Source organism: Gorilla gorilla, chromosome 1, assembly GCF_029281585.2.
Source record: "Gorilla gorilla gorilla isolate KB3781 chromosome 1, NHGRI_mGorGor1-v2.1_pri, whole genome shotgun sequence".
In the NCBI taxonomy this organism is placed as follows: domain Eukaryota; kingdom Metazoa; phylum Chordata; class Mammalia; order Primates; family Hominidae; genus Gorilla; species Gorilla gorilla.
The window spans coordinates 79,861,709-79,886,908 of NC_073224.2; the positions used below are offsets into that span (position 1 = coordinate 79,861,709).

Below are 25,200 nucleotides of genomic sequence, written 5' to 3' on the forward strand. Positions count from 1 at the left end.
TCAAAATTCCCACACCACCCTTTCTTCGGGGGTAATTAATATGTTGGGATCTGTATTGAGCGCGTGTCCTGCATTCTTTGGGCTGGTAGAGATCATTAATGATCTACAGTTAAACATAAAGGCAGAATGAAACTGAAGAAAATCTCTTTTGTAATTCAATAAGTTATTCTTTCTTAAAATGCTTATACTTATTTATTAGTCATTTAGTGACCATGTACTGAGTATCTAATGTGTGCAGGTTTGGGGCAAACAACACCGCATGAGAGCCATAATCCCTGCTTTGTTAGAGTGGGCGTGAAGGAGACAGAATATTAAAAAGAAAATAAAGAACCCACAAAATATTATGAGTGTTGGATGGGCTGTGAGGGTAATGAATAGGATGCTAGGATGGGTAACAGGGGCAGTGGCCCCCTTTAAAGGGGGTGGTCAGTAAAACTTGGCTGAGTAGCACTTATGCCAAGATGTGGACGGTGAGCCAGAGGACAGGTGTCTCAGGAAGAGGAAATGGCCAGTGTAGAAACCTGTGGTGGAGAAGGCTGGTGGGGTTGGGGCAGGACAAGTGAGGGAACAGGGGCCTGGCTGGAGGCTGGGAAGGCTGAGATTGGCCATGCAGGGCCACACAGACCCCAGCTAGGCTACTGGGTAGGAAGCCACCAAGAGGAATGCACCACTTAGATTTTTGTTCTTTGAATCCCTCCTGCACTGGATGGAAAATGGCTTCAGGGGAAGCCAGAGTGGACACAGGGACACCATTTATTGACCTAAAGCAGTAATCTGGGCAATGGAAAGGAAAGGACACAGAGAAGAAAGAACAGATCTAGGTTTGTTTAGGGGATAGAGAAAGTTGGCAATAGAGTGGGTCTTGGGGAGGGAAGAGCAGAGGAAGAGGAACCAAAGAATTCCTAGATATTTGCTTGAGTAGTTGATGATGTAGAAGTGCCAGTTACTATAATAATTTCAGAGCCAATGAGATGGAACATGTTGCGGGGGGGTGAGCAGTAAAGAGCTTCATGTAGGCCTGTCAATTTTGAGTTGCCATAGAGATATCTAAGGGGAAAAGTCAAGGAGGCCATTGGATTTGCAAGTCTGGAGCTCAGAGGAGAAGTCAGAGCTGGAGATGCAAATCTGTGAGTTCTGGTGAATTCAACTAGTACCTAAATCCCTGGGGATAGATGAGCTTACCTAAGGAGGAAGACAGAGAAGAGAAGTAGGCTCAGGACCTAGCCCTGAGTTGTTCCCACTGTAAGAAGTAAGACAGAGGAAAGGTTGGGGTAGGGGGTGCTGCGAAGACTACAAAGAAACAGTCAGGAGTTAGGAGGATCACAGGAGGGCTGCAGTGACAAAAGGAGTGAGTAGCTGTGTGTTGTGTGGCTGAGAGGCAGAGTGAGATTAGTAGGTCAAGCCTACTAATTATTGCCAAGTTCACTTAGAGAATAATAAAGTATTATAACTGCAAAAGCTCTGAGAAATAATGATGATGGAAATAGATATGCAGGAGTTTAAAATTATTAGTATTTTTGACATATACTGTTTTTCTCGCCACCCTGTGAAGTGAGAAGGTAGGTTACAATTTATGACTGTGTTTGGTGAAGGCACGTGGTGAGCTGTGCCCAGTCCTGAAGGGCACCTTGCAGAACAGAGCTTTGTCCCTTGAGGTGTCTCCAAGCTGAGTGTGCTGTCCCAGATGTGAGGATGCTGGCAATAGGACCAGTCTGCACACAGGACATCTGTCCACAGACCCTGTGTCCTTGCACTGCGGCCCTCTCTCTCATCTGCTGGTAGCCCAGCACCCCTTACTCCACAGGGCAGAACTGAAACTGGAACCCAAGGCTTCATAATTCATCATCCTTCCCTCCCAAAGCAATGCATTTGTTTTCCCTTCTGCTAAAAACCAGGAGAACTCCAGAGGCTTGTCCCACTGCCCGGGCATGTCTTTGGCTTCTGGATCTGCCCACACTGCTGCCCCAGGATAAGCACGTCTTCCCACGGGGGTGCCAGATGAAGCATGGTCATCCACAGAACAGTTTTATTATTACTAGTCAATATTAACATGATAGCAAACAAAAGAAAATCCTTACTCTGCCCAGTTCTCACCATGCCACCCCACCCTGGGAAGCATTCCATTCCACACATACCTACAGCTACATGTGATTGAGTGCCAGGCCCTATGGAAAGCATTAGGAATACATTGATGAATAAGAACTATGCCTGCCCTCAAGTTGTTCATCAAGTCTCTGGGAAGAGTCTAGGAAACCAGAAATTACAATGAGGTATGATAGGGGCTACCAGAGACCTGAAGAAAGGAAGCACCAAAGAGGAGGCTCCAGATCTGGATGGGGCAGGACTGAGGAGAACCTTCCTAGCAAGAGTGCTACCTGCACTGAATGAAGGAGGGTGAGGGAACCTCAGGCTGACTCTGGGAAAAAGGAGTTCTAAAAAGGAAAAAAGCACAACGCTGGGTTGTGAGAAAGTGCTGTCCACCTGGCCAATGTGGGGTAAGTAGGGGAAGTGAGGCTGGAGAGAGGCTGGTTGTGGGCAGGGTGGGGAGGCGCAGGTTCAAAGGGCCGGCCTGCCATGCCCTCTTGCCTGATTTTACCTTCAAGTCCCTTGAGAGCTACTAAAGGATTTCAGCAGGAAAAGACATCTTCTGATTGTGCTTTAGAAACACACATGTAATGACAGCGTGGAGGATGCTTGGGAGATGTGAAAATGAGAGGGAAGTGTACCAGTCAGGAAAATTTTGGAGTAAACCAGGTGGGAGCTGCTGAGGGTCTGGATGAAGAGGGAAGAAATGTCTAGTGGAAAGTTGATATGATGTTAATTTAGGAAATACTGCCAATAGGTGACTCTTTGGATGTGGAGGGTGAGGGTGTTTTGAGCCATAGCAGTGCCCACTCGTGGAAATTTCCTAGGGAGACATACATGGAAAACCTGTGGGCTCTGCGGGAACCCCCCTCAATGATGGCAAAGTAAGAATGTAGAGATCTTTCACCCAGACATTAAACTGGCTGACTTGGATTACTGAGCAGCAGAATTACTGCCTTTTTTGACAGTACAATTTGTTTCTGGATGCTGACATGTCTGGGGATGCCAAAGGCAGCACTCACCTTTCTGGGGTGTCTACCCCCAACTCTGGAGCTGCAGGCACACCTACCTTCCTGAGATATAAGGGAGGAATGGGGAACCTACATACTCATCTGCATCCTTATCTCACAAATAACCTGTGTTTGGCCATGACCCCAGAGAAGCACCTCAATCCTAGCCCCAGCCATTATTCGAACACAACCTTGAATCCAGACGGACTCAGTCATCTGGCCTAGCACAAGAGAAAGGGTCAATGGTGAGTCTTTTCTAACTCCAGTTTTCAGATTCACTGTAGTAAAGATCCCAGTGATTTTTCCATTGAAAGCCATTTGGGTGGAGATAAACCAGGGACATGGGTGAAAGACTGAGAATGGGCAAGGGAAGTTTCGGGTTTGTAAAACATTCTAATACCTCCCTGCAGTAGCTAGCAGTCATGTTTGATTCTTGCCATTCCAAGCATATGTTTTCTTGTTATCTTTTAATTGGTTTTAATTCTAAATTTAACACTAAACAGTCTATGATGGTAGTGACTGCAAGCACTAGCCTGGTGCATGACAATTCCAGGGACATGTGAGACATCGGGACCTTATCGTGCCCTCCCTCTCCTCCCCGCATCACACCGCCTGCATTAAGAAGCTGGAGATTGCTCATTGTACCCTTTCCTGCCTGTGTTTTCATGTTTATAGATGTTGGGTTCTGGGGAACAAAGGGAGAGGAGTAATCTAAAATCCGAATGATACCACCGGAAGCTGTGTACGACAGCAGGTGAATGCCAATAGATTGGAAGCTGGTGTCAGCAGGCCCAGGATGCATGATATCCTGCATCCAGGAAAGGATTTCAGAAACTGTGGAAAACAACTGTGAAAAATCCAATAATCAGGTGTTCTGGAGGTTGCTGGGAAAGTCTGCTTTTGAAGATCTTGTACATCTGTAATGTGGAAGGAGGCTTGATGCAAGGAGGGGAGGAGGGTTTGGTAGTTAGATACTCAGTGCTTGCCTGATCATCAAACAGATGACTTAAAGCCTCCAAGCCTTAGTTTCTTCATCTGCAAAACAGGATAATGAGAATATTGTAAGGACTAAGAGTCATAAGGCAGGTAGAACACCTGGCCCATGGTAGGTCCTCAGTAATGTAACTATTAGGGTATTTCCCAAAGTGGGCTCGGTAGCACGCTAATTCAATGAAATGATCTGCAAGAAGTGATTTTTATGTTCAAATTATTTTTGACCAACACTGTATGCTATATTTTTTCCGTGGATACTTGTAATAAATATTACAATTTTAAAGGTTTTCAATGGTTTACAGGAAACCTGCTAATTTTAACTTAGATTTTCCCATTACATCAGAGCATGAAAATTTTTTTGTCTATTTGTGATTTTGAGTAATGATATTAAAGAACCCTAAAAGACAAAAGTTCTACAAACCTACTTAGAAAGATTCTGAGTTTTTATTATTATGCATCTTCTAATAAGAGGGAAGTTTTCTCTTTAACCTCCTCTATCCATATCTGGCACCACATCCTTTCATTTCTTCTAAAATACCCCCTGGATTGTCCCTCATTCTCTGTACATGGTTGCTACCCCAGTCTGACTCCCAGACCTCCAAGGTCGCATTGTTGTTACAGCCTTTGGGCTATTTTTCCCTCCGGTCTACGATTCATTCAAACTTTCATTTGTTGTAAGTCATTTCACTGCCTGACTCAGTTTAACTCGGTTTAGTGCCATTCCTGTGTAGCTTCTGACCAAGGCAAGGCACTGCTTGCTTCCTAACTTGCTTCAGGCTCAAAATTCCTGGACTGGTTCTTCAGGACCCCATACGGTATGACCCTAGCCTATTTATGTAAATTAATGCTTATTCTTTATCCAGTTAAAACCTCCATAACACAGAGTTAAGCTTTGTAATGACCTCTGTGGCCACCTTCACCTCTGTTTCTTTGACCTTATTGTCTCTGCCCTGAATAATTTACACTGTTTCTAACTACCTAGTCAGTGAAGCCTGCCCATTCTTCAGAACGTATTCCTCCATGAGGCCTTTGGCGACTCCCCTGGGCCTCACTCATGTCCTCTCTCCTCCAAAGTCCTGTGACACTTATAGTCTCTACCATATAATTTAGGACCGATTGACTACCCTGGAGTCAGACAGATCTGAATATAAGCTCCAACTTTTCTACTGATAATTCTGTGACCTTGGGCAAAGTAATAAACCTCTCTGTTGCCCGGTTTTGTCATCTCTGAAATAGCAACTATTTTAGCACCAACCACTGAGGTTCATATAGAGAACTGACAATGTTGAATTTCACCCTTCCCCATGAGACTTAGATAAGACTCATGATGCCCCCCTTGTTTACCTAAAATATAGCCAGATACACTCTTCAAATTCCCGTTGTTTGCCTTATAGGTCATTAGCTAAATTGTTTGTCTCTTCTAATCAATCACAACAAAATGCTTGTGAACCAAATGTTGGTTAAACTTTTCTTCTTCCCCCAAGCCCTTGAGCTTCGGCTCACCCTTAGCCTGAGCTGTGTATAGTGACTCCTGAATGTAGGCTGGTTTCAAGGTAAAACATTCTCTTATCTACTATCCAATCATGATGCTTCTCCACACCAGATTCTTTGTAGCCTTGTTCACTTCTGTCTATAAAAGTTAAAAACTCTTTTTGTTCAACTCTAGAGATGCTTGCAGACTTTATCAGAGCATTCTCCCAAATTCAATGGCTTCCCTACCCTGCCCCAGCAATAATCGCTTAGAATAAAATTCTTCTAAATCCAAGTTTGTTTTTTATTTGACAGAATGCATGCAAAGTGTTTAGCAGAGTGCCAGGGCATAGAAAATGTTTTAATAGTGAGCAGCTGTTGTTATTACTATTATCACATGTTTGTTAGTCTTGTATCCCACATAGATTGTAAATCCTACCTTTACAGCTCCCACAGTACCTAGCCCAATGCTGGGCACATGCATTCATGGACATGCACTGACTGATGAACCTATCAATAGCATCAGAAAGCCAACAACCCAATGTGATCCTACATTTGTGAAGAAACCCACAGACAGTATAAAGGACATTTTAGCTGTGTTTAGAGAAAGAAGATGACCAAAGAAGAACTGAAATCACCACCTCCTGTAATCTTAATAGGTAATGGAGAGAACATGGCAACCCCTGTCTTCCTTCCATTCTCTCTGACACATAAAATTACCTTTAAACAAGAAGAAAGCAAAGAAGCCAAGTAAGAGAGAATTGTTGCTTAAATCAGTGAGAGAAGGAAAGAGAGAAATGGGCAACTTTGATAGAATTTGATCTTCCAGCAGGGGAGAGCAAGATCTTCAAGCATACCTGTTACCTGCAGGGGTGGGCATGACCTTCCGTGGGATCATGGATGGTGGAGAGAAGTTGGAACAAATGCTAGAAGGCTGTTCTTTTTTCTTCAAATATGGGGGAATATTATATTCTGCAAAGTAGAGTTTATTAACATTATATCTTTCCTGTGCTTGACTTGTGAAAACAGAGAATGTAGTAATCACAGAGATCTAAAATGAGCTTGCTATGAGAAAGCCATGATAGCAAGCCTCATATTCTTTGTTAAAACTACTTTTAGATTTTTAAATTCCTTTGGCTAAAGAAAACCTACTCATTCCACCATCCCCCTGTGTTCCTTACCATTATGGGAGGTAGTATAGCTTAGGGGTTAAAAGAAAGGCCTTTGAAATCTGTATGACCTAAGTTCTCTAAACTTCATCCTGGATATCTAGAAAATGGAAATGAGTATACCTGCCTCAAAGAGCAGGTCTAAGAATTCAATGAGAATGGGTATACTAAAGCATTTATTTTTAATGAACAGTCAGGGGTCAGCAAATTATGACCTGCAGGCAAATCTGGTCTGCTACCTGTTTTTATATGGTCCTCAAGCTAAGAATGGGTTCTACCTTTTTAAATGATTGAAAAATAAAACTAAGAAAGAAAAACAATATTATGTGCCATGAACATCATAAATAAATTTTACCATCCATAAATAATGTTTTATTCAAGCAGAGCCATGTGCATTTGTTTACATAATACCCATAGCTGTGTTTGCACTACAAAGGCACAGTTGAGTAGTTGCAACAGAGACTGCATGGCCAAAAATATTTCCTATCTGATTCTTTACAGAAAAAGTTTGCTGACTTCCACCATAGATGGTAGCTCTTGTTATTAAAGATGCCTGTATCCTTGAGCCTATCCCAAAAGCTTCCTTCTCAATGATTCCTCCCTTGCATACGTCTCCTGATATAATCTGGTCCTTATTTGATATTTTATTAAAGAGCACCATCATTTGTCACATAACAACATTTTGGTCAATGCAAGCCCACATATATCACAGTGGTCCCATAAGATCGTAATGTAGCTGAAAAATTTCTGCCACTGAGTGACGTAGCCATTGTAATGTTACAGCATCATGCGTCACTCTCATGTCTGTGGTAATGTTGGTGTAAACAAAAGTACTGCGCTGCCAGTCGTATAAAAGTCTAACACACACAATTATGTACAGTATGTAATACCTGATAATAAATGGCAGTTACTGGTTTACATATTTCTGATACTATGCTTTTTATCATTATTTTAGAGTGTACTCATTTTTTAAAGGTTAACTGTAACACAGCCTCAGGCAGGTCTTCCAGGAGGTAGTTCAGAAGATGGCATTGTTATTTCAGGAGATGACAGCTCCAAGCATGTTACTGCCCCTAGAGACCTGCCAGTGGGACAAGATATGGAGGTGGAAAACAATGCTAATGTATGTGTTTGTGTCTTCGTTTTTAACAAAAAAGTTTACAAAGTAAAAAAAATAAAAAAATAAAAATTTAAAAAATAGAGAAAAGCATATAGAATAGTGTGTAAAGAAAAAATATTTTCATATGGCTGTGCAATTTGTGTTTTAAGCTCAGTGTTATTACAAAAGAGTGAACACATTTAAAATATTAAAAAGTTTATGAAGTAAAAAACTTATAGTAAGCTAAAGTTAATTTATTATTGCAGAAAGAAAAACAAAAGTAAATTTAGTGTAGCCTAAGTGTCCAGTGTTTCTAAAGTCTACAGGAGTGTACTGTAATGCCCTAGGCCTTCACATTCACTCACCACTCACCCACTGACTCACCCAGGGCAGCTTCCAGTCCTGGAAGCTCCAATCATGGTAAGTGCCCTTTACAGGTGGACCATTTTTTATCTTTTTATACCATGTTATTACAGTACCTTTTCTATGTTTAGACATACAGATACTTACGTGTGTTATAATTGCCTACAGGATTCAGTACAGTAACATGTTGTACAGGTTTATAGCCTAGGAACAATATGCTACACCAGTGATCCCCAACCTTTTTGGCACCAGGGACGGGTTTTATAGAAGACAATTTTTCCATGGACAGGTCAGAGGGGATGGTTTGGGGATGATTCAAGAGCATTACATTTATCATTAAATTCCCATAAGAAGCACACAACTAGATCCCTTGCATGTGCAGTTCACAATAGAGTTTGCATTTCTATGAGAATCTAATGCCACCGCTGATGTGACAGGAGGTGGAGCTCAGGTGTTCATGCTCCCTCACCCACCACTCACTTCCTGCTATGCAGCTCGGTTCCTAACAGGCCATGGACTGGTACCAGTCATGGCCTGGGGGTTGGGGACCCCTGTGCTACACCATATACCTAGGTGTGTGGCAGGCTATACCATCTAGGTTTGTGTAAAGACACTCTGTGATGTACGCATTGACGATGAAATCACTTAATGACGCATTTATCAGAAAGTGTCCCTGTCATTAAGCAATGTGTGACTGTGCTTATATTCTGAGTGTCTGTCTTATCTCTTCAATAAGATATTACATCCATTGAATGTAGAGATTACACATAATTCATATTGGTATATTCGGAAGACCAGCATCGTATCTTGTGAGTGGACATTCAATAACTTTGTATTTGCTCTACCCAATTGAGTGGGGTTTGTTAGGGTCTTCTGACTTTTCACTGCTGTCAACAAACTTTTTGATGGAAACAAAGCCCTGGGAGACTGAGGACAGAAGCACAAGAAAAGCCTAAAAAGATGTGCACTCAAAAACAGAAATAATAGTAACAAGCTTGAGATAGGTGCTTACCAGGATACGTGCAAAATTCCAGCATTGGTTGCTTCTTGATAACATTCGCTTCTTACTGCTTCTGAAAATAAAATGTTAGATGCAACTCAGAAATTTGGAAATATAGCAGTGAATTTTCTTATCAACCATTTAGAAGGGTTTTGTTCTCTCAGTTTTCACAACGCCATTTAATTTCCTGGAATTGGGGGTGTTTTGTTGGGGGATGGTTGCATGCACAAACATGCATGCAGAGGCAGGCATTCCATTGTGTGGTTTGTTTGACTCTAGACTAGGCTTTAGTAGGCTTGTTACTGTAGGAATGAAAAATTAAATACAAAATCCTATATCGCTACAAGCCTTGGAAATAGAGTTCATGACATAACGTAGCTGAGTGGCTTATTTTCTGTATTTTTCTGTGGGTTTGTGATTCCAGACTTTGATAGTGGAAAGATACGCCCAGGGTCTTACCGATACCTAGGAGGGATAGGCTTTTTCTCTTCTCTGTGAAAATTAAAAAGAATCTAGAAATCTTGGCACTCTTTTAGTACTAACAGCTAAGTATCATGAATAGTTATTCAAGATTTAGGATGGAGGTCTTCAGAGGCTGTCATTTATATACCATTTACCCCATGCGAGCACCATCCAACTAGTGTTACATTTCAGGGAGAAATCTTTTGTAACAAAAAAGGTTGGCTTGGGGGACCAAAATTTAATTCTGTTCTGCTAGTGTTGCATTTTTATTTGAAGGAGCTAAAGCTCAGGATGATCAGCAGCATCTTTTTTACCCATTTTCCCCTTTATATGAATTAAGGGATCACCCAACTCCTAGAGGGAATGGTTGCCAGCCTTGAGGGTCCCTTTGGAACCACAGGCATCATGTCATTCTAAACAAGCATGCCTGCAACAATGAGAATGTCTGAGATGCCACCATTATGCAAAATAGCCACATCTTCTGATAGATCTCATGCATCAAAACTTTGCATGGAAGCCCATTGTCACCAACTAGTTATGCATTTAACATCATCTTTTCCTTCCCTCTTTCTCAACCTGTGAGGCTGTCGGGGACTGTGTGGCTCCAGGCCTGAAGCAGAGTTCATGTGGACCCATAGTCTGCTCCCTCCTGCCAGCACAGGCACCCAACTCAATGCTGTCAGAGACCTGGACTGGGTGAAGACTTCTTCAGCCACATTTTGGGGGGCAAGTGGTGGAGACTTTCCTAATCCTACTTTCACCCTCTGGGCTTGGCTTTGGTTCGCCACCACTGTAGGAGACTTCTGGCCCCTTTATTATGCAGGAATTGGCCTCACTGGCCAATGGAGCCTTGGTGGGCTCCATTCTTGCAGACGTGAAGCCTACAAATTTAGCCTTTATTTACTACTAAATGTTCTTGTTCAGTGTCTAGTGTATAGAGATTCTTGTTTTCTTTCTGAGCATTGCTATTTTTTTTAATTCATCACACGTTTATACCTTCTGGTTGCCAAGACTGTACTAGGTGATAAGGATAAAATGGTGAAGAATGGCTCCTACCATCAAGAGCTTACATACCAGAAGCCATGCTAAGGGCTTGGCATGTGTTATCCCATTTAACCTTCAGAATAACAGTGTGAGATGAGTTCTGTTATTAACCCATTCTACAGATATGGCAACTGAAGGCCAAAGAGATTAAGCATCTTATGATGTCTCAGAGCTTTGAATGTGAACCCAAGGCTGAATGCCTTGTGCCATGAGATAAGGAATTCCAGGTGAAGACATCTTTGCCAGCTGAGGGGTTGGCCTGGGATATGATATGCTATAGCCTCTGCCTCGGCTGCTTACTCAGACATGACGGGGCTGCTGCATCTCTCTCCTGCTTTCTCCTTTCTTTCTAGGGCCAGATGTGGGTCTGCTTTCCTGATTTCACCTGCTGTCCAAACTCAGGAGTCTCAGAGACTTGGTCTTCTTATAGACCATGTCCTCATATGCCAGTGGGTGTGTGAGCCTCTGCTGGCACATTGGCTGAGCAGGGCCAGGTCTGTATGTCTGCCTGGCTGTCTGTTTGCTGCTATGGCTGCTGCTGTTGCTCCTTAGTCAACCTTCATCCAGTAATTTCTTTAATTAAAAAGCTAACTCTGTGTGTGTGTGTGTGTGTGTGTGTTGCATAAGAGAGTTAGATATTAAAGGAAGTCCTGGTGGCAGAAGCTTTAGAGGGCAAAGTAACAAGATAGCCATCTTTATTGGTGATCGTAACTGCCAAGTGGGCCCTGCTATGATCATAACAGCTTCCACCTTCCTCAGTAGGGGCCTGTAAAGGGACCACACAGCTATGCTGTTTTAAGTTTGTAATTGTTTTAATATCTACTGTTGTTAAAAGTGCAGGAAGGTGACCTAAAACCACAGCACCTTCTTTTGGACAAAATGATAAAGTTTTCTTCATGGCATTGGAATGGGATGAGTTGATACTGTAATCTCTTAACTCATACATGCCTTTCCAGCCATTGTCTGGAAGAGAGCATTAGATCTGGCTTCTCTGTCTGCCCCTCCCTGTGTTCTGTGTTGTCGGGGTTCATCCCATTGAATGGGGCTGTCTACAGGGGTGTTGCCTTCTTCTCTAACTTCTCCAGGAAGTCCCGTCTTGACAAGAAGGTGAACTTGCATGATTATGTAGATCTATTCTTTGGTCAAGTATATAAAAGTTTTCTGACTTGCATTATTTCCCCCTAAAGTAGGACTGACTGAACAGTGCTTTTTGTCTAGAAAAATTCAAGAAGCAAAGTGCTTGTGAAGTAGTACTTTTGGTTACTTCCAGGACAGTTGAGACGAACGTCAGTAGTTTTCAAATCAGGCCACTTGTACCCTGGGGATTTGAGTAGATGCTGGAATAGCTGCATCAACAATGGAGTTGTTTCTTTTTACCAAACAGTAATGATATTAAATGCCTAAGGAGTATATTCGCCCCTTTATCTCTCTTACATATTGGGGTTATTTATAAGATTTATAAAAAGCGTTCTGACCATATTTAATAAATTACCTTTGTCCAGGGTGGTGGATCTCAACACGTTATCTGAAGATGGCCTAAGTCAGAATCACTTGGAGTGCCTGATAAAATGCAGATTCTCCAGCTCCATGGATTTAGGGAAATACTGAGCAGATCAGGTCATACAATAATAGAACTTTAACATTTGGCTGTTAAAAGGAAAATAGAACTCATTCTCTGGAATGTTCCCTCTGCTCTGGAATCCCTGGCAAGTGATTGACTGGTTTCTATATGAATGCTTCTACATGAATACTTGTGCTAGTCAAGGGCTCACCATCTCTAAGCCATCTCTCCTAATTTATACCAGCTATAAACTATCACAAAAATTATCCTGAAAGAAATCACACATCTTCCTTTAGCCTACCTCCCCCACCAAAGTAGAATATTTTTTTCTTTTTTTTTGAGAGAGAGAGTCTCACTCTGTCACCCAGGCTGGAGCGTAGTGGCACAACTGCAACCTCCGCCTCTCAGGTTCAAGTGACTCTCCTGCCTCAGCCTCCCAAATAGCTGGGATTATAGGCACACACCACCACACCTGGCTAATTTTCATATTTTTTGTAGAGACAGGGTTTTACCATGTCGGCCAGGCTGGTCTTGAACTCTTGACCTCAAACGATCTGCCCACCTCAGCCTCCTAAAGTGCTAGGATTACAGGCATGAACCACCACGCCCATCCCAAAGTAGATTTTAATACTTCCTCCTGTGTAAGCAAAATCCCCTGTCCCATGCCACTAATAACACCTCTTATCATATCACTGTCTACTCATCTGTCTCCCCCACCCCTTGCAAACTGGAAAATGAGCATTATTTCTTATTTATCAGAGTACTTTCCTTATGGAGCACTGAGCACTGTTTCTGACACATGTTGGCACTCAGTGAAAACCTGTGGCTCAGTAAACTCTTCTCATCATTTCTCTCTTTGGATCCTAATTCTGCTCTCTGAAAATACACAGAATTCATGTGGTCCTGTCTCCATGTGACAACCCTTCAAATATTTAAAGAGACAGCTGCTAAGTCTGTCTCCAAGTCTCCTTGTATCCATTCTAAACTCCCCCAGTTCCTTCAACCATTGTTCATATGGCACTGGCTCCACATGCCCCACAATCCTCACTGCCAGAGTCACTCTCAGCTTGAGGCACCCAGAGGTAAACCAACTGCTGGTATATGGCTTGCCACAGCACCATTTCTCTGTGTCACCTTAGTCACCAGGCTCTTTTAATTCAATCTGAGATCCATCCCTCGGCCTAGTGGCCATGGCCCTCACATCACTGGTCTCTTCCTTTTGTCCCCTTTGTTTTCTCCCATGTCCAGCTGTCTGTACCATTTGCAAATGGTACTGCAACCCAGTCAGAGCCACATGAATCTCCCTCACCAACCAGTTTGGGTTGCAGCTCTGGGTGAAACCACATCTCGTAATGAGAGCTTCATTAAGGCTGGGAGAGGCAGCTGCAGCGACCACAGTATTTTAAAACAGAGGGCACAGGTCACCGAGAGGTGAAAAGAGCCTGATCCACTCAGCACATTTTAAAACTCAAGAGATGAGGACTAAGCAGTGAGAGAACAGTGCAGAATCCCAAATCGCTACCAAGAGCCATGTCTATTTGGGCCTGTGGCTCCAGCAGGCAGGGAAGCAGCATAAATTTCAGTGAGGCAAAGCTAAATGGTAACGGACTTTAAGTTCTGTCAAATATAGTTAATTTGCAGAATAAATTGGTCAGGGCAGCAAGAGGATTTAACATCCAAATCCATTTTAAAAACAGAAGCCAGATGAGTGTCCAGAGGAAAATGGAGACTCTTACAACATTCCCTTGCCGGTTGGAGTAGTATTATTATTGAATAATATTTTTATTAAAAATTTCTAGACCATTTGGTAGTTAAAGATATTTATGAGCCAGCCTTTGCAGCGTCTCAGCAAGGCATTGAATTTTCCGCTATGGTGCTGCCTAAGCTGTGAGAGACACCCGCCTGCATAGACTCATATCAGGCACCCTCACACAGACACAGGTCATATTGTAACATTCAGCTGAGTGTTTGTACTGTGGAGCTGGGGCAAGTAATGGCAGTTTGTCAGTTTTACCCTTTGTAGAACTATCCAGGTGTTTCCTGCCCTGTGCTCTTCTTGTCCAGATTTGAAGGTAGGAAGAAAAGAGAGATGTTGAGGCAGGAGCTGGATCTTATAGGGAAGGAGAGGTGGAGAACAGATAAGCAAGCAGGGGTGCTCTGAGGGGTAAATGGAGTCATAAAGAGAGCATTGCTGGGCTGATGGTTCTGCCCAAACTCAAGGGACTCATGTGCACTCCCTATTGGAGAAATAAAGGCCGCAGGGTAGATAGAGAAAAGCAGCACTAATTCCACTCTGTAGCTCAGTGGGGCCTTCAACATCAGCCGAGGTCCAGGCTGATGCTGGACGCCCCTTCCTCAGGACGCTCTCTGCCTCGGTCTTGCTCTGCCACAGTTGCCGTGTCCTGGGCTATTCCTGAGAGCTTTCCAGGCTCCTTCTTTGGGAGGACCAGGAAAGATGGGAAGCATTTGCTCCTGAGTGGTCTGGGGATGCACACTTGGCTTCTCAGCTCAGCCTCCCAAGCAGGAACAAGGCTGGGTGCGCGGAAGAAGCCTTAATCTCCAGACAAGTGCACGGGAGGCTCTTTCCTGGCAGCGTGCTGAGCATGCCCACTCATTCACGTTGTGTTTCTGCTAATGGAGATTTGGAAATAGCAAATCCCGCAGGTGTTCCTCATTTTCGCCTCTCTCTCCGTGTCGTCCTCTCCCCGCACTCCCTCTCCCCATGCTGCTCTGTCTGTGGCGACACAGCAGGGATAATCCAGCACAGATTTCCACATCCCGGAGCTGTGACTCCGAATCTCTATGTCAGGTTTATTTCGACTTTGACAAGAAGCTGCACACAGCTGCTGCTCGGCAGCAGGACGCCGATGGAGCCGGGAACTTCTTTTCACTTCCCACTGCCCTTAAGCCCTGGGAGGAAGCTGAGGGGATGGACTGCAAGCCCCTACATGGCCAATAAGTGACACAGGCTGTGGGTCAGGGAAGGGCTCCCCCGCCAGTGCCACAATGTTAAAGGCTATGGACACTGTCGTGGCTGGAACAGTGTCCTTCCAAATTCATGCCTGCCCGGAACCTCAGAATGTGACCTGTTTTTGCAAATGTAATTACATTAAGATGAGGTGATCCTAGACTACCTTCAACGACTAGTGTCTTTATAAGAGAAATGAGGGGGAGATTTGGACACAGACACACAGAAAAGAAAGCCGCGTGATAAATGAGGCCAAGATTAGTGTGAGGCAGCTATAAGCCAAGGAGTGCCAAGGACAGCTGGGAGCCACCAGAAGCTGGGAAGACACAAAGAAGGATATTTCCCTAGAGTTTTCAAAGGGGGCATGGCCCTGACCACACCTTGATTTTGAACTTGAAGACTCCAGAGCTGGAAGGGAATGCATGCTGTTGTTTTAAGCGCCTCAATTGCTGATGGTTTGTTATAGCAGCCCTAGGAAACTAAGAGGAAGGGATTTGATAAGAACAAGAGCCTTGGTGATTAGCTCTGAGTCACAAGAAAGGCATCTGGTGAATCAAAAAGGAGGAGTGTAGGAGGCAAATGAAAAAACGGAATCAAGTACACTTAAAATTGCCATACGAAAGGTTTCAAAATGTAGGTATAAGATAATGCACACACAAATTTACTACAATTCAGCTGAGACAGAGGGAGCTCCTGCAGAGTACCGAGTGCTAGGCTCTAAGGACATGCAGAGGGGTACGTCCTCACTTCGCCCTGGGAGTGAGTGGGACAGAGGCCATAAAGCCAAGCACTGGCACAGCGAGGTCCGGGCTCCTCTGGACTCAGGCACAAAGTACCAGTAGAATTAGTTCTGCAAGGAATGATGGGAGCAGAGTAGCTCTCAAAAAATATATGGGAAGAAAGGAGGAGAGAGAGAGAGAGAGAAGGAAACACTTTATAGGGTGTGCAAAGGTGGAGGCAGCTATGGTGTCAGCTTGGTCTCCCATACTCCCCCACGTATATACGCTTAGCAGATGCTTTAGGAAAATCCCACGGAGGTGCCTTACTTTCCCAGCCTTGCCTATGGTGAGTCGTCATGAGGCTTTGGGTTGTCATTTGAGGAATTTTAGGCTAAATCCCCTTTGCTTCTCTCCATCCTGATGTATTTCTTGAATGCTTCCAAGTGTAAAGCATTGGGTGAGAGCCATGGCAACTCAAGCATAAGGCAGCTTCTTGCCCACTGGGAACTAACAGTCTAGCTGATTAGAAGACTTCCTTTGAGGAGTGAAAGCTTTAGGGCTTCCCAGCAGTTCTTGGATTTAATTCTTGTTCCTCTTAAGATGCATGGGCTGTGTAGAGCTGGATCTCAGGAATCCTTACAGTGGTGTCTGCCTCGCTGAGCAATTTGTTCTTTATTTTTTTACACTAAGTTTATGATTCATAAAGGGATGCAATTGGGGTCACAGCTAAGTTTCAAAGGCTGGTTTTGTGTTTTATTAATCTCTTAGAAGATTCTACTATCCCATCATTTCTTTGACCCAACCTCTCATTCCAAATGGAACTGACCATTACTGAGCAGAAAGAAGCATACGGGAGGCTGTTTAGTCAATTCGTTATTAAATTCACTGTTTCCATGCCAGTGCTGACTAACACCTTTTGGCAAAGGCAAACCACGGCATCTACACCAAAACCTCAGTTTAACATAAACCTAATTAGCTGGGAACCTCAACCAGACCGTTATTTGTTTGACAACATGCCTATTAAGAAGGGAAAATCTTCAGAAAATACCACCGTATGTTATCGATCAATTTTTAAAAAGCTGTTCGGGGTATAGATACCATTTTTCCTACAGCTTCCAAATCCGCACAGTCATAATTGATGAATAAAACCATCACCTGGAGGCTCCCGGGGGAAAGGTTTAATGCTGTTTGGTAGGCAATGCTTCATGAGGCAGGCAGGAAATTGGAAAACTGCATTTTTAGAAAAGAAAAATGTCAACAGGGATTGGAGGGAATGTAAGCATTTTCTGGGTAAGTATCAATTAAACAAAAAATTCATTTTTCCGAAAGACATCTTTTCTCGAACATCCCAGTTAATGACATTTTGCGGAGGTGCCCTGTGGGTATCTGATGGCTGCTAATTATCTCAGTGGACCTTATAGTACCTATAGATACTGCTCTTGAGGGACCGGCTGCAGGGCATGATTATGACAAAGACTTCTTGCTAGTTCCAGAAACTTCTTGAACAATTACCAAAGAACAGGGTCTGAAGCATATAGTAACCTTAATTTTGGAACAAAAAGTACTGGTACATTCTGACAAAATATTTGTTTTCAACTTGTGCAAATTCATTTGTAAGAAGGGACAAGAACATAAACCCTTTGGATTCGGGACTATTTCTGGATGTGTTGGACAGTTGTGAACCACTAGTTTTTCCATTATTTAATCCCAAAGAAAGGTGTGTTTACTCTGAGTTGATGAGTAGCTGAATGTGAGGCTGGAGACTGGGAAGGGCTCCTTGTGTGCAGACTGAGACTGGGCAGCATAGCAAAACTGCAGAAGACGCAGGGTTTCATGCTCCATCACATGACCATCGTTGGGTTCATATTGGCACTCTCTTGCTACCACAGCCACTGCCTTTTTTGCTGGTGATGGAGAGCATATATGCCAAATCCCAGTATGACTGCAAGTACTTTTCCTCCCAGAGCTACATCCAACTGCTCCCACAGGGAGAAGTTTACCTTTCACCCCAGCTGCTCTTTGGTACCCGTGGTTTCACTGACCCAGGACACCAGATATACCCTTTTGCCACTTTGTGACATTATTGGCTACAAGTTTCCCATATTTTCTCACCATATTGAACCACACTGTCTGCCCTTCAGCACAAGACCTGGCTGCTCCCTTTCTTAAGCTTAAGTCCTCACATCCCAAGGGAATTAATGATCTTTGAGATGTGTTTGTATGTTTTACAAAATTTGCAAAATGAACTTTTTGCAGTCTTTCCCCAAATCTCTGCAACTAGGTTATCTTTGAAGAATTCCTATTTGCACCCAAAAGTAGTAGAACCCACTTTGGATTGATGCCCCTCTTCTTAAAAGAACCCAGAGCATCTCAAAAGAACCCAGAACAGCAATGCCCCAGATGAATTTAAACCCATCCTATCTAGTTTGTACCTGCAGAATATATAGTGTAGTCATTTTGTATGCAAGTCTTTAGACATGATTTATTAAGTCAACAAACACTTGTAGTCATTTAATGAATATTTGTTTAATGAATTGTTGAATACATTAGTGTGTATTACATATTAGGCATGCGGGATATTATAGTGGAGAACAAGGCATAATTTTGTCCTTCAAGGCACCTGCCATCCGATGGTGTTGGTGGTGAGCAGGGCAGATAAGTGAACAGGCATTGAGAGAATAAGTAAATTTAGAAAGCACTCAATATATCCCAGGCTCGGTTCTAAACTGTCTTTGTGAATTATATTAGTTAGCCTTTCCTACACTTTTACTAAATCAGTTCAGTTATTATCTCCAGTTTATGTATGAGAAAGTTCAAACACAGGAAGATTAAGAAATTCACCCCAAATTACACAGTTAGCAACTGGTAAGGTCAGAGATCAAACCCAGGCAGTCTGCCTCAGGCCACACACTTTACACAGCCCTTGAGTGGCCGTGGGCATGGAGCAAGAGAAGTGGATGGTGTGGGGCTAAAATGAATGTAAATTTCATAAGATTAGTTGATGGGGTGGGGAGAGAGAGGAGAGAGAGAAACACACCAGCAAGGAAGCTGTAATTTCTGACTTGAGCAACTAGGAAGTTAGCAGTGCGTTTTGCTGAGCTAGGACCTGCACGACGAGGAATAGCTGCTGAGGGGAGTACGGAGGAAATGACGACCACAGTTTGGGACATGTTGAGTTTGAGGTGCCTGTAGGACATATAAGTGGATGTCCAAGCAAGCATATTGAGGTTTTGTTACTTGTGGGAGAGGTCCTGGCCAGGTATATAGACTTGGCTGTCATCAGAATGATGCTTTCTCCTTTCTTCTTTACTGTTTGATGTGTTAGTAAAGGACTAGAGAACTGTTTACAAATGCTTTGGTTTTCTTTGTGTTTGACTTTTTGTAAAAATGTGAACCTAAGATCATGACTTAATATATTCACTCCAATATGTTCATGGATATATGGAGATAGATATGTAGAACTAAACTAGGCAAAGACGTTTCAAAGATAAAAAGGACATAGTTCCTGACCCCAAGGCACTTATTATTTCATGTAGAAGTGGAGAAAAAGATGGTCAGTTTATGTCCTATCTTCTTTTCCCTAATTATTAGTCCATTGCAATGTGTTTTATTTGAGCTCAGAGAGTATGTCATCATGGCAGGTCTAGCAGTTCATTTTAAGTCCATAGTGATCTCTCTGTCCAAAGACATGATTGAACATCCCAAGAGACTGATTAGAGACTGGGTGGATGGACTTCTGTGTGAATTTTGATGACTTGAGGACATCTGGCTTGAGCAGTAGACTGGGGTGGGGGTTGGGGTAGATCCTGGAATGTAGGGTTTTGGTGGGCTTCAGGGTGGCTGTGCTTCATTTGCCCCACATCAAGCCTTCTTTCCTGTAGATCCTAAGCTGTCTCCAAAAGCTGGGATTTGATTAGCTTGCATTTGATTTCTTTGCTGCCTAATGAACTGCTTCTGTCATTCTAGCTGTGATGTCATTAGCATCTCATTGCCTTGGGCAGCAACTCAGGAGAGAGATTCTTAAGCAGCCTCAGAATCCTATAGGAATTGTACCAATTTACTTCCTAACAACTAATTCACCTCATGGCCTGTCAGTTACCACCAGAAGAGCAGACCCTGCATGAGAATGGGCCGGTCACTTTTGTCACCCTCATGTGCTCCTGAATCTAGGTGGGTCACTATGTACATGCCTAAGGCCATGTGCACATCCACAATGACATGTTGAGCTTTAAGGACGCGATATTCTCATACCATAATATTCTATTGGGGAAACTCATCCACTGTATGCTGTAGGATACAGATTTAGCCTAAAGCAAATGGCATTTATTTATAGCAAGCTGTATTTGCAAAATGCTTTGCAGTTTTAGGATTGTTAACTACATTCCAGGTTGGATGTTCTTCTATTTGTAAGAAACTGAAGTGTCCTGACTGGACTCCGGAACCTTCCCTGACAACAGTGGAGTGAATTCTGCAAACAGAGGTGGGAGGGAGCCACACCTGGGTATTCTTTATCAAAAGGCACCTTTGTCAATTATAAGATTTTGAGACCTTAATTGTAGCTTATTTCTTCCGTCCAGAAAGACAGTGTGTTTATTGGACTAGAATATTTACTTTGCTAAAAGACAGCATAGTGTCTCCAACCTCTAGAGCAGTTCTACTCAGACTCTAGAGGGTAGAAAAGGGAAGATGCCCCAAAGAACTGTAATAGGTGTGGGCAGTAGAGGGGTGAGCCATTGATTCACAAGGAAGTAAGGCGGGGTCTTCTTCTGCAGCACTCCACATACAAACCTCCCCCACTGTTCACTCCCACACAGGAGGAGTTAAAAGCAACGGTCAAAGATCAGCCTCTCCTGAAGCTTTTAGGACCTGAACGACTCTCACTTACCACAGACATGATGGTTATAGGTGCTCTCTTTGGGCTAAGGGAGATTTATCTGGGCTTTCACCACTGGACTCCATCATTTTAAAGAGTACTTCCCAATTGTATCTTTAACTGAACATAGGAAATGCATTTCTTCTTTGAAAAATCTCCCTCACACACACATCTCTATTCTTTGCTGGTAACTGAATAGATAGCTTTTGGGAGCTCGCTGCTCATCACTCCTGTACAAATCCAGCTCCTCTCCAGACAGCCCCATCCTGCATGGCGAGGGGACCAGAAGGCAGTGGGTCTTGGCCTCCGGCGGGGCTCTTTTTATATGGACCTGAAGGTTTTCCGGAGACAGAAAATATGATTCTGAATTAAAACAAGAGTTTGGTGGGTTCCCTCCACGGATTTCTACATCCTTCCCATTCCTCTCTACTCCCTAATCTTGCTAGGTATCCAGAACTGAAGGGCTTTGAGGGGGATTCGCTGCATCTTGATTTTAATTGGGATCGCCAGAAAACAGTAGCAAGGGGAGCAACCCCTCAGATGTTTACAGCTATGACAGGACCCAGTGATGGCCAGCTGGAGGGCAGGAAGGCCCTGGGACCCTCAGCTCGGGAGTGTTTGTGGTCGCAGCGCCCTCTAGTGGCCCCATTTGTCATGAGCACGGTACACGCTTAGTAATGAGGGGAGGGGGCGTGGGGAGCATGCCTGGGTATTTGAGGATTTAAGGTGCGAGAAAAGGCACTGGTGGCATATTACTTCCCCTTTGAAGTAGTGTTTACTCCATGTTAAGGATATTGGGGGTAAGGGTTATTTTCCCTTCGGAATTTAATTTTCCTTTAATTATCCTGTTATCATCTATGCCCCTCTATATTTTTCTCTTTCGGGTAAATGCTGCGGAATTGTTTTAGTCTCTAATTTTTTATTCTCCGGTTAAAGAAAAATTGTACCTCCACAACATTTTTTTTAAAGTAGCCGTGTGTTACTTTTACATAGTTTATTTTCTACAGTGCCAAAGTGAGATTTATCCATTTTTTTTTCCTCCCGCTCACGAAAGTCATTTTAGACTTATATCACCATCTAGCGGTCATTTCGTGGAAATTCTTTTCCCAGACTCGAACAAATTCTCAACAAGGAGGGCTGCGGGTCAGTAAGGAAATGCGTATGATTAGAAGGTGGGTAAAAGCCAACCAGGAGACCCTCAAGCCCTCTGGCAAGACTTGCATGGCGAAATTTCAATAATCTTTTTTGAAAAGAAACTGTATCTTTACTGATTTTTTTTTTGCGGGGGGGCCGGGATTTTACTTATTGCCTTTTTTTTTTTTTTTTTTTTTTTTTTTTTTTTTTGAGACGGAGTCTTGCTCTGTAGCCCAGGCTGGAATGCAGTGGCGAGATCTCGGCTCACTGAAACCTCCACCTGCCGAGTTCAAGCGATTCTCTTGCCTCAGCCTCCCGAGTAGCTGGGATTACAGGCGTGCGCCACCATACCCAGCTAATTTTTGTACTTTTAGTAGAGACGGGGTTTCACCATGTTGGCCAGGCTGGTCTCGAACTCTTGACTTCGTGATCCACCCGCCTTGGCCTCCCAAAGTGCTGGGATTACAAGAGTGAGCCACCACGTCCGCCCTTTACTTACTTTCTTAATGAAGTAGAGTTTGCTGACAAAAAAGCACTGGGTTTCTGAAATGCTTGAGCCCTTTTCCATACATTGCATGAAACAGCTTCAGAGAGACCACTGGGCTTTGGGGAATGATGGACACACACAGAACACTCATTCTGTTCCTCTCAGACTCATCAGAATGTGATGCTTGATAGGCTGGATCTTTGGAGGCACTGGTTGTAAGGATTTGCAAAGTGGTTCCAGAAGGTGATTATGAGCTACAACTCATCGACTTCATAAAAAGAGTTCTCTCTTATGGGGTGCAGAGAGCTCTCTGCTATTCTGTTCTTGATTGCTATGTAATATGAGCCCATTTAGAAATGCCATGAGGCATTAATGAAGGGCTGTTTGCCCAGAAATCACACCAAGGATCAAAGACCTCACCCCATCCGCACTCGCTCCGCCCAATCCGTACAGTATATTGAAAAAGATTGGGGGCCTGGCGGGGGGCTGGAGGAGGGGAGTCTTGGGTCAGCTTGTGGCCACTTTGCAAATACCCGTAGCCACACAGTTGACTGGGTTGCGTAAGCCTCCCTGTCAGTGAAAATTTAGCCATGGGTGAAGTGATTTGAGGGCTAGTTCTATTTGAAGCCATCATTCTTATTTTTGGTTTGAGTAGTTATACAGTTCTCTTATAATCTAGGAAGGGTTTGAGCTCGGCTCTGGGTCGATTATTAAACAAAATGCAAGTATGCGATGAATTATATGCCATATTTATAGTCATAGAATCCTTTGCCTTAACGTGCTAGGTAAAACTTCCTCATTGTTTCCTCTGGGAAACAACAATGCTGAAATGCCTCGTGATGTTTCTAAATGGGCTCATATTACATAGCAAACAAGAAGGGAATCACAAAGAGCTCCCTGGACCCCATAAGAGAGAACTCTTTTATAAAGCCGATGAGTCATATCTACAATCACCTTCGGGAACCACTTTAAAAATCCTTCCAACCAGTGCCTCCAAAGGTCCAGCCCATTGTCCATTGCATTCTTCATGAGTCTGAGAGGGCCAGAATGAATGTCCTGTATATATCCAGGATGTCCAAAAGCTTAGTGGTCTCTCTGAAGCTGTTTCACATTCGGGACTACAACTGTGCAAAAAGGAATGATGAATCTCAGAAACCCAGTGCTTTTTTGTCAGCAAACACTACTTCAATCTTCCTTTAGAATTAATAAGTTAAATGGAGAATCATGAGGACTGGGAAGAGAAATGCCAAGCAGTGCTTTCTTGTATAAAGAACAAACCATTATTCTCTGGTAGGCAATTCCTATGTTTGTCACCAAAAGTAGACCAAAAGATTCTTTAACTATCCTTTACTCAACAAACAAAATTGATGTGGACCCATCTCTCAAGTTTTGGAGTGCAAATCTTTTTGAAAAAGTCAAAATTCCCTTCCCATCTTCAATACATTGATTAATAATGAAGCAGAGTTCTATTCTTCTTCCTCTCTGACCTAAAAGACTTAAGAATCAGACAAAAGTGGCTTCAAATCCCAGCTCTCACAATGTACTAGCTGTGGGACCTTGAAGCTCTTGGCCTCATTTTCCTCATCTATAAACTGAATATAATGGTAGAACTCCATGCAGAGAGTTATCATAAAGGTTAAAGTAGACCTTGAACAGATCTCACTTTTATAGTACAGGCTTCCTAAATCTTAGCTATATTTATAATTAAAACTATTATGATGATGGTTTGCCATGTGCTAGCCATTGTGTTATGTGCTTTATAAAAGGAATTACCATTCATTCGTTACCCAATGCTAGACATAGGTACTATTCGTATCTTTACTTCATAGATGAAGAAATTGAGTCATAGAACAATCACTGTTATGGTTTGTATTCTTGCTGAGGGTCATCAGCATGGAGCCCGATCCCTCTAGAGATTCAGTGGAGCTGATGATTCTCAGAAAAGGAGCAACCTAGATTCTCACTGAAAAGGGCCATTTCCAACTCTGTGTGTCACTGGGAGGTTGGGTGCCCCAAATTAAGTGGGATGGCAGAATCACATTCTTACCCCTTCAGTGGCTGTTTCTGATCCCAAAGATTGGACCCCAGCACTCAGGGGCCACGAGGTCATGATAGTCCTTACTTTTTTGACTCCTTCACTGTTTCTTTCCATTTTGTGTCTGCAGGCAACTCCCCATCAGATGAGTCTGAGGAGCGGGAAAGAGACCCCAAGGTGCTGACATTCCCAGAATACATCGCCAGCTTGTCAGACTCCGGCACCAAGCGCATGGCGGCTGGAGTCCGCATGGAGTGCCAGAGCAAGGGACGATGCCCCTCGTCCTGCCCCCTGTGTCATGTGACATCCAGCCCTGACACCCCTGCTGAGCCGGTTCTGCTGGAGGTGACCAAAGCAGCCCCCATCTATGAACTAGTGACCAACAACCAGACCCAGAGGGTAAGAGGCCTGGGACTCTTGGCTCTGGGAGGCGTCAACCACAACAGAAGGCTTTCCAAATGGTGTGAGGAAGTGACAGGGTGTGGTTGAGGGCCATGCTAGAATATGGATAGTGAGGCTTTTTGTTTAGCTAATCTGGGCACCTAATTTGCTTAAATTTGCATGCTTGCATATTAATTCAAATCATTGCATCTACAACACCCACGATAATATGATTCAGGAGTCACAACTGAGCACCTGTGTAGGGCTGGAAGAAAGCAAGTAGGGAGGCACAACATTTGCCATCATCAAAATCATTGTTCAGAGAACCCTCGTGCCTTGGGGACAGT

At 43.4% G+C, this 25,200-nt stretch overlaps 1 protein-coding gene across 3 annotated transcripts in view; it reads left to right on the forward strand.

Moving 5' to 3' along the window:
• Positions 1 to 25,200, forward strand: part of ASTN1 (astrotactin 1) — a 307,688-nt gene that overhangs the window by 245,013 nt on the left and 37,475 nt on the right. For all 3 annotated transcript variants that reach the window (XM_055377935.2, XM_055377933.2, XM_004027951.5), the window contains exon 17: positions 24,603 to 24,871. In XM_055377935.2, the coding sequence (XP_055233910.1) occupies positions 24,603 to 24,871 (269 nt within the window). The remainder of the gene's footprint in view (positions 1 to 24,602; positions 24,872 to 25,200) is intronic.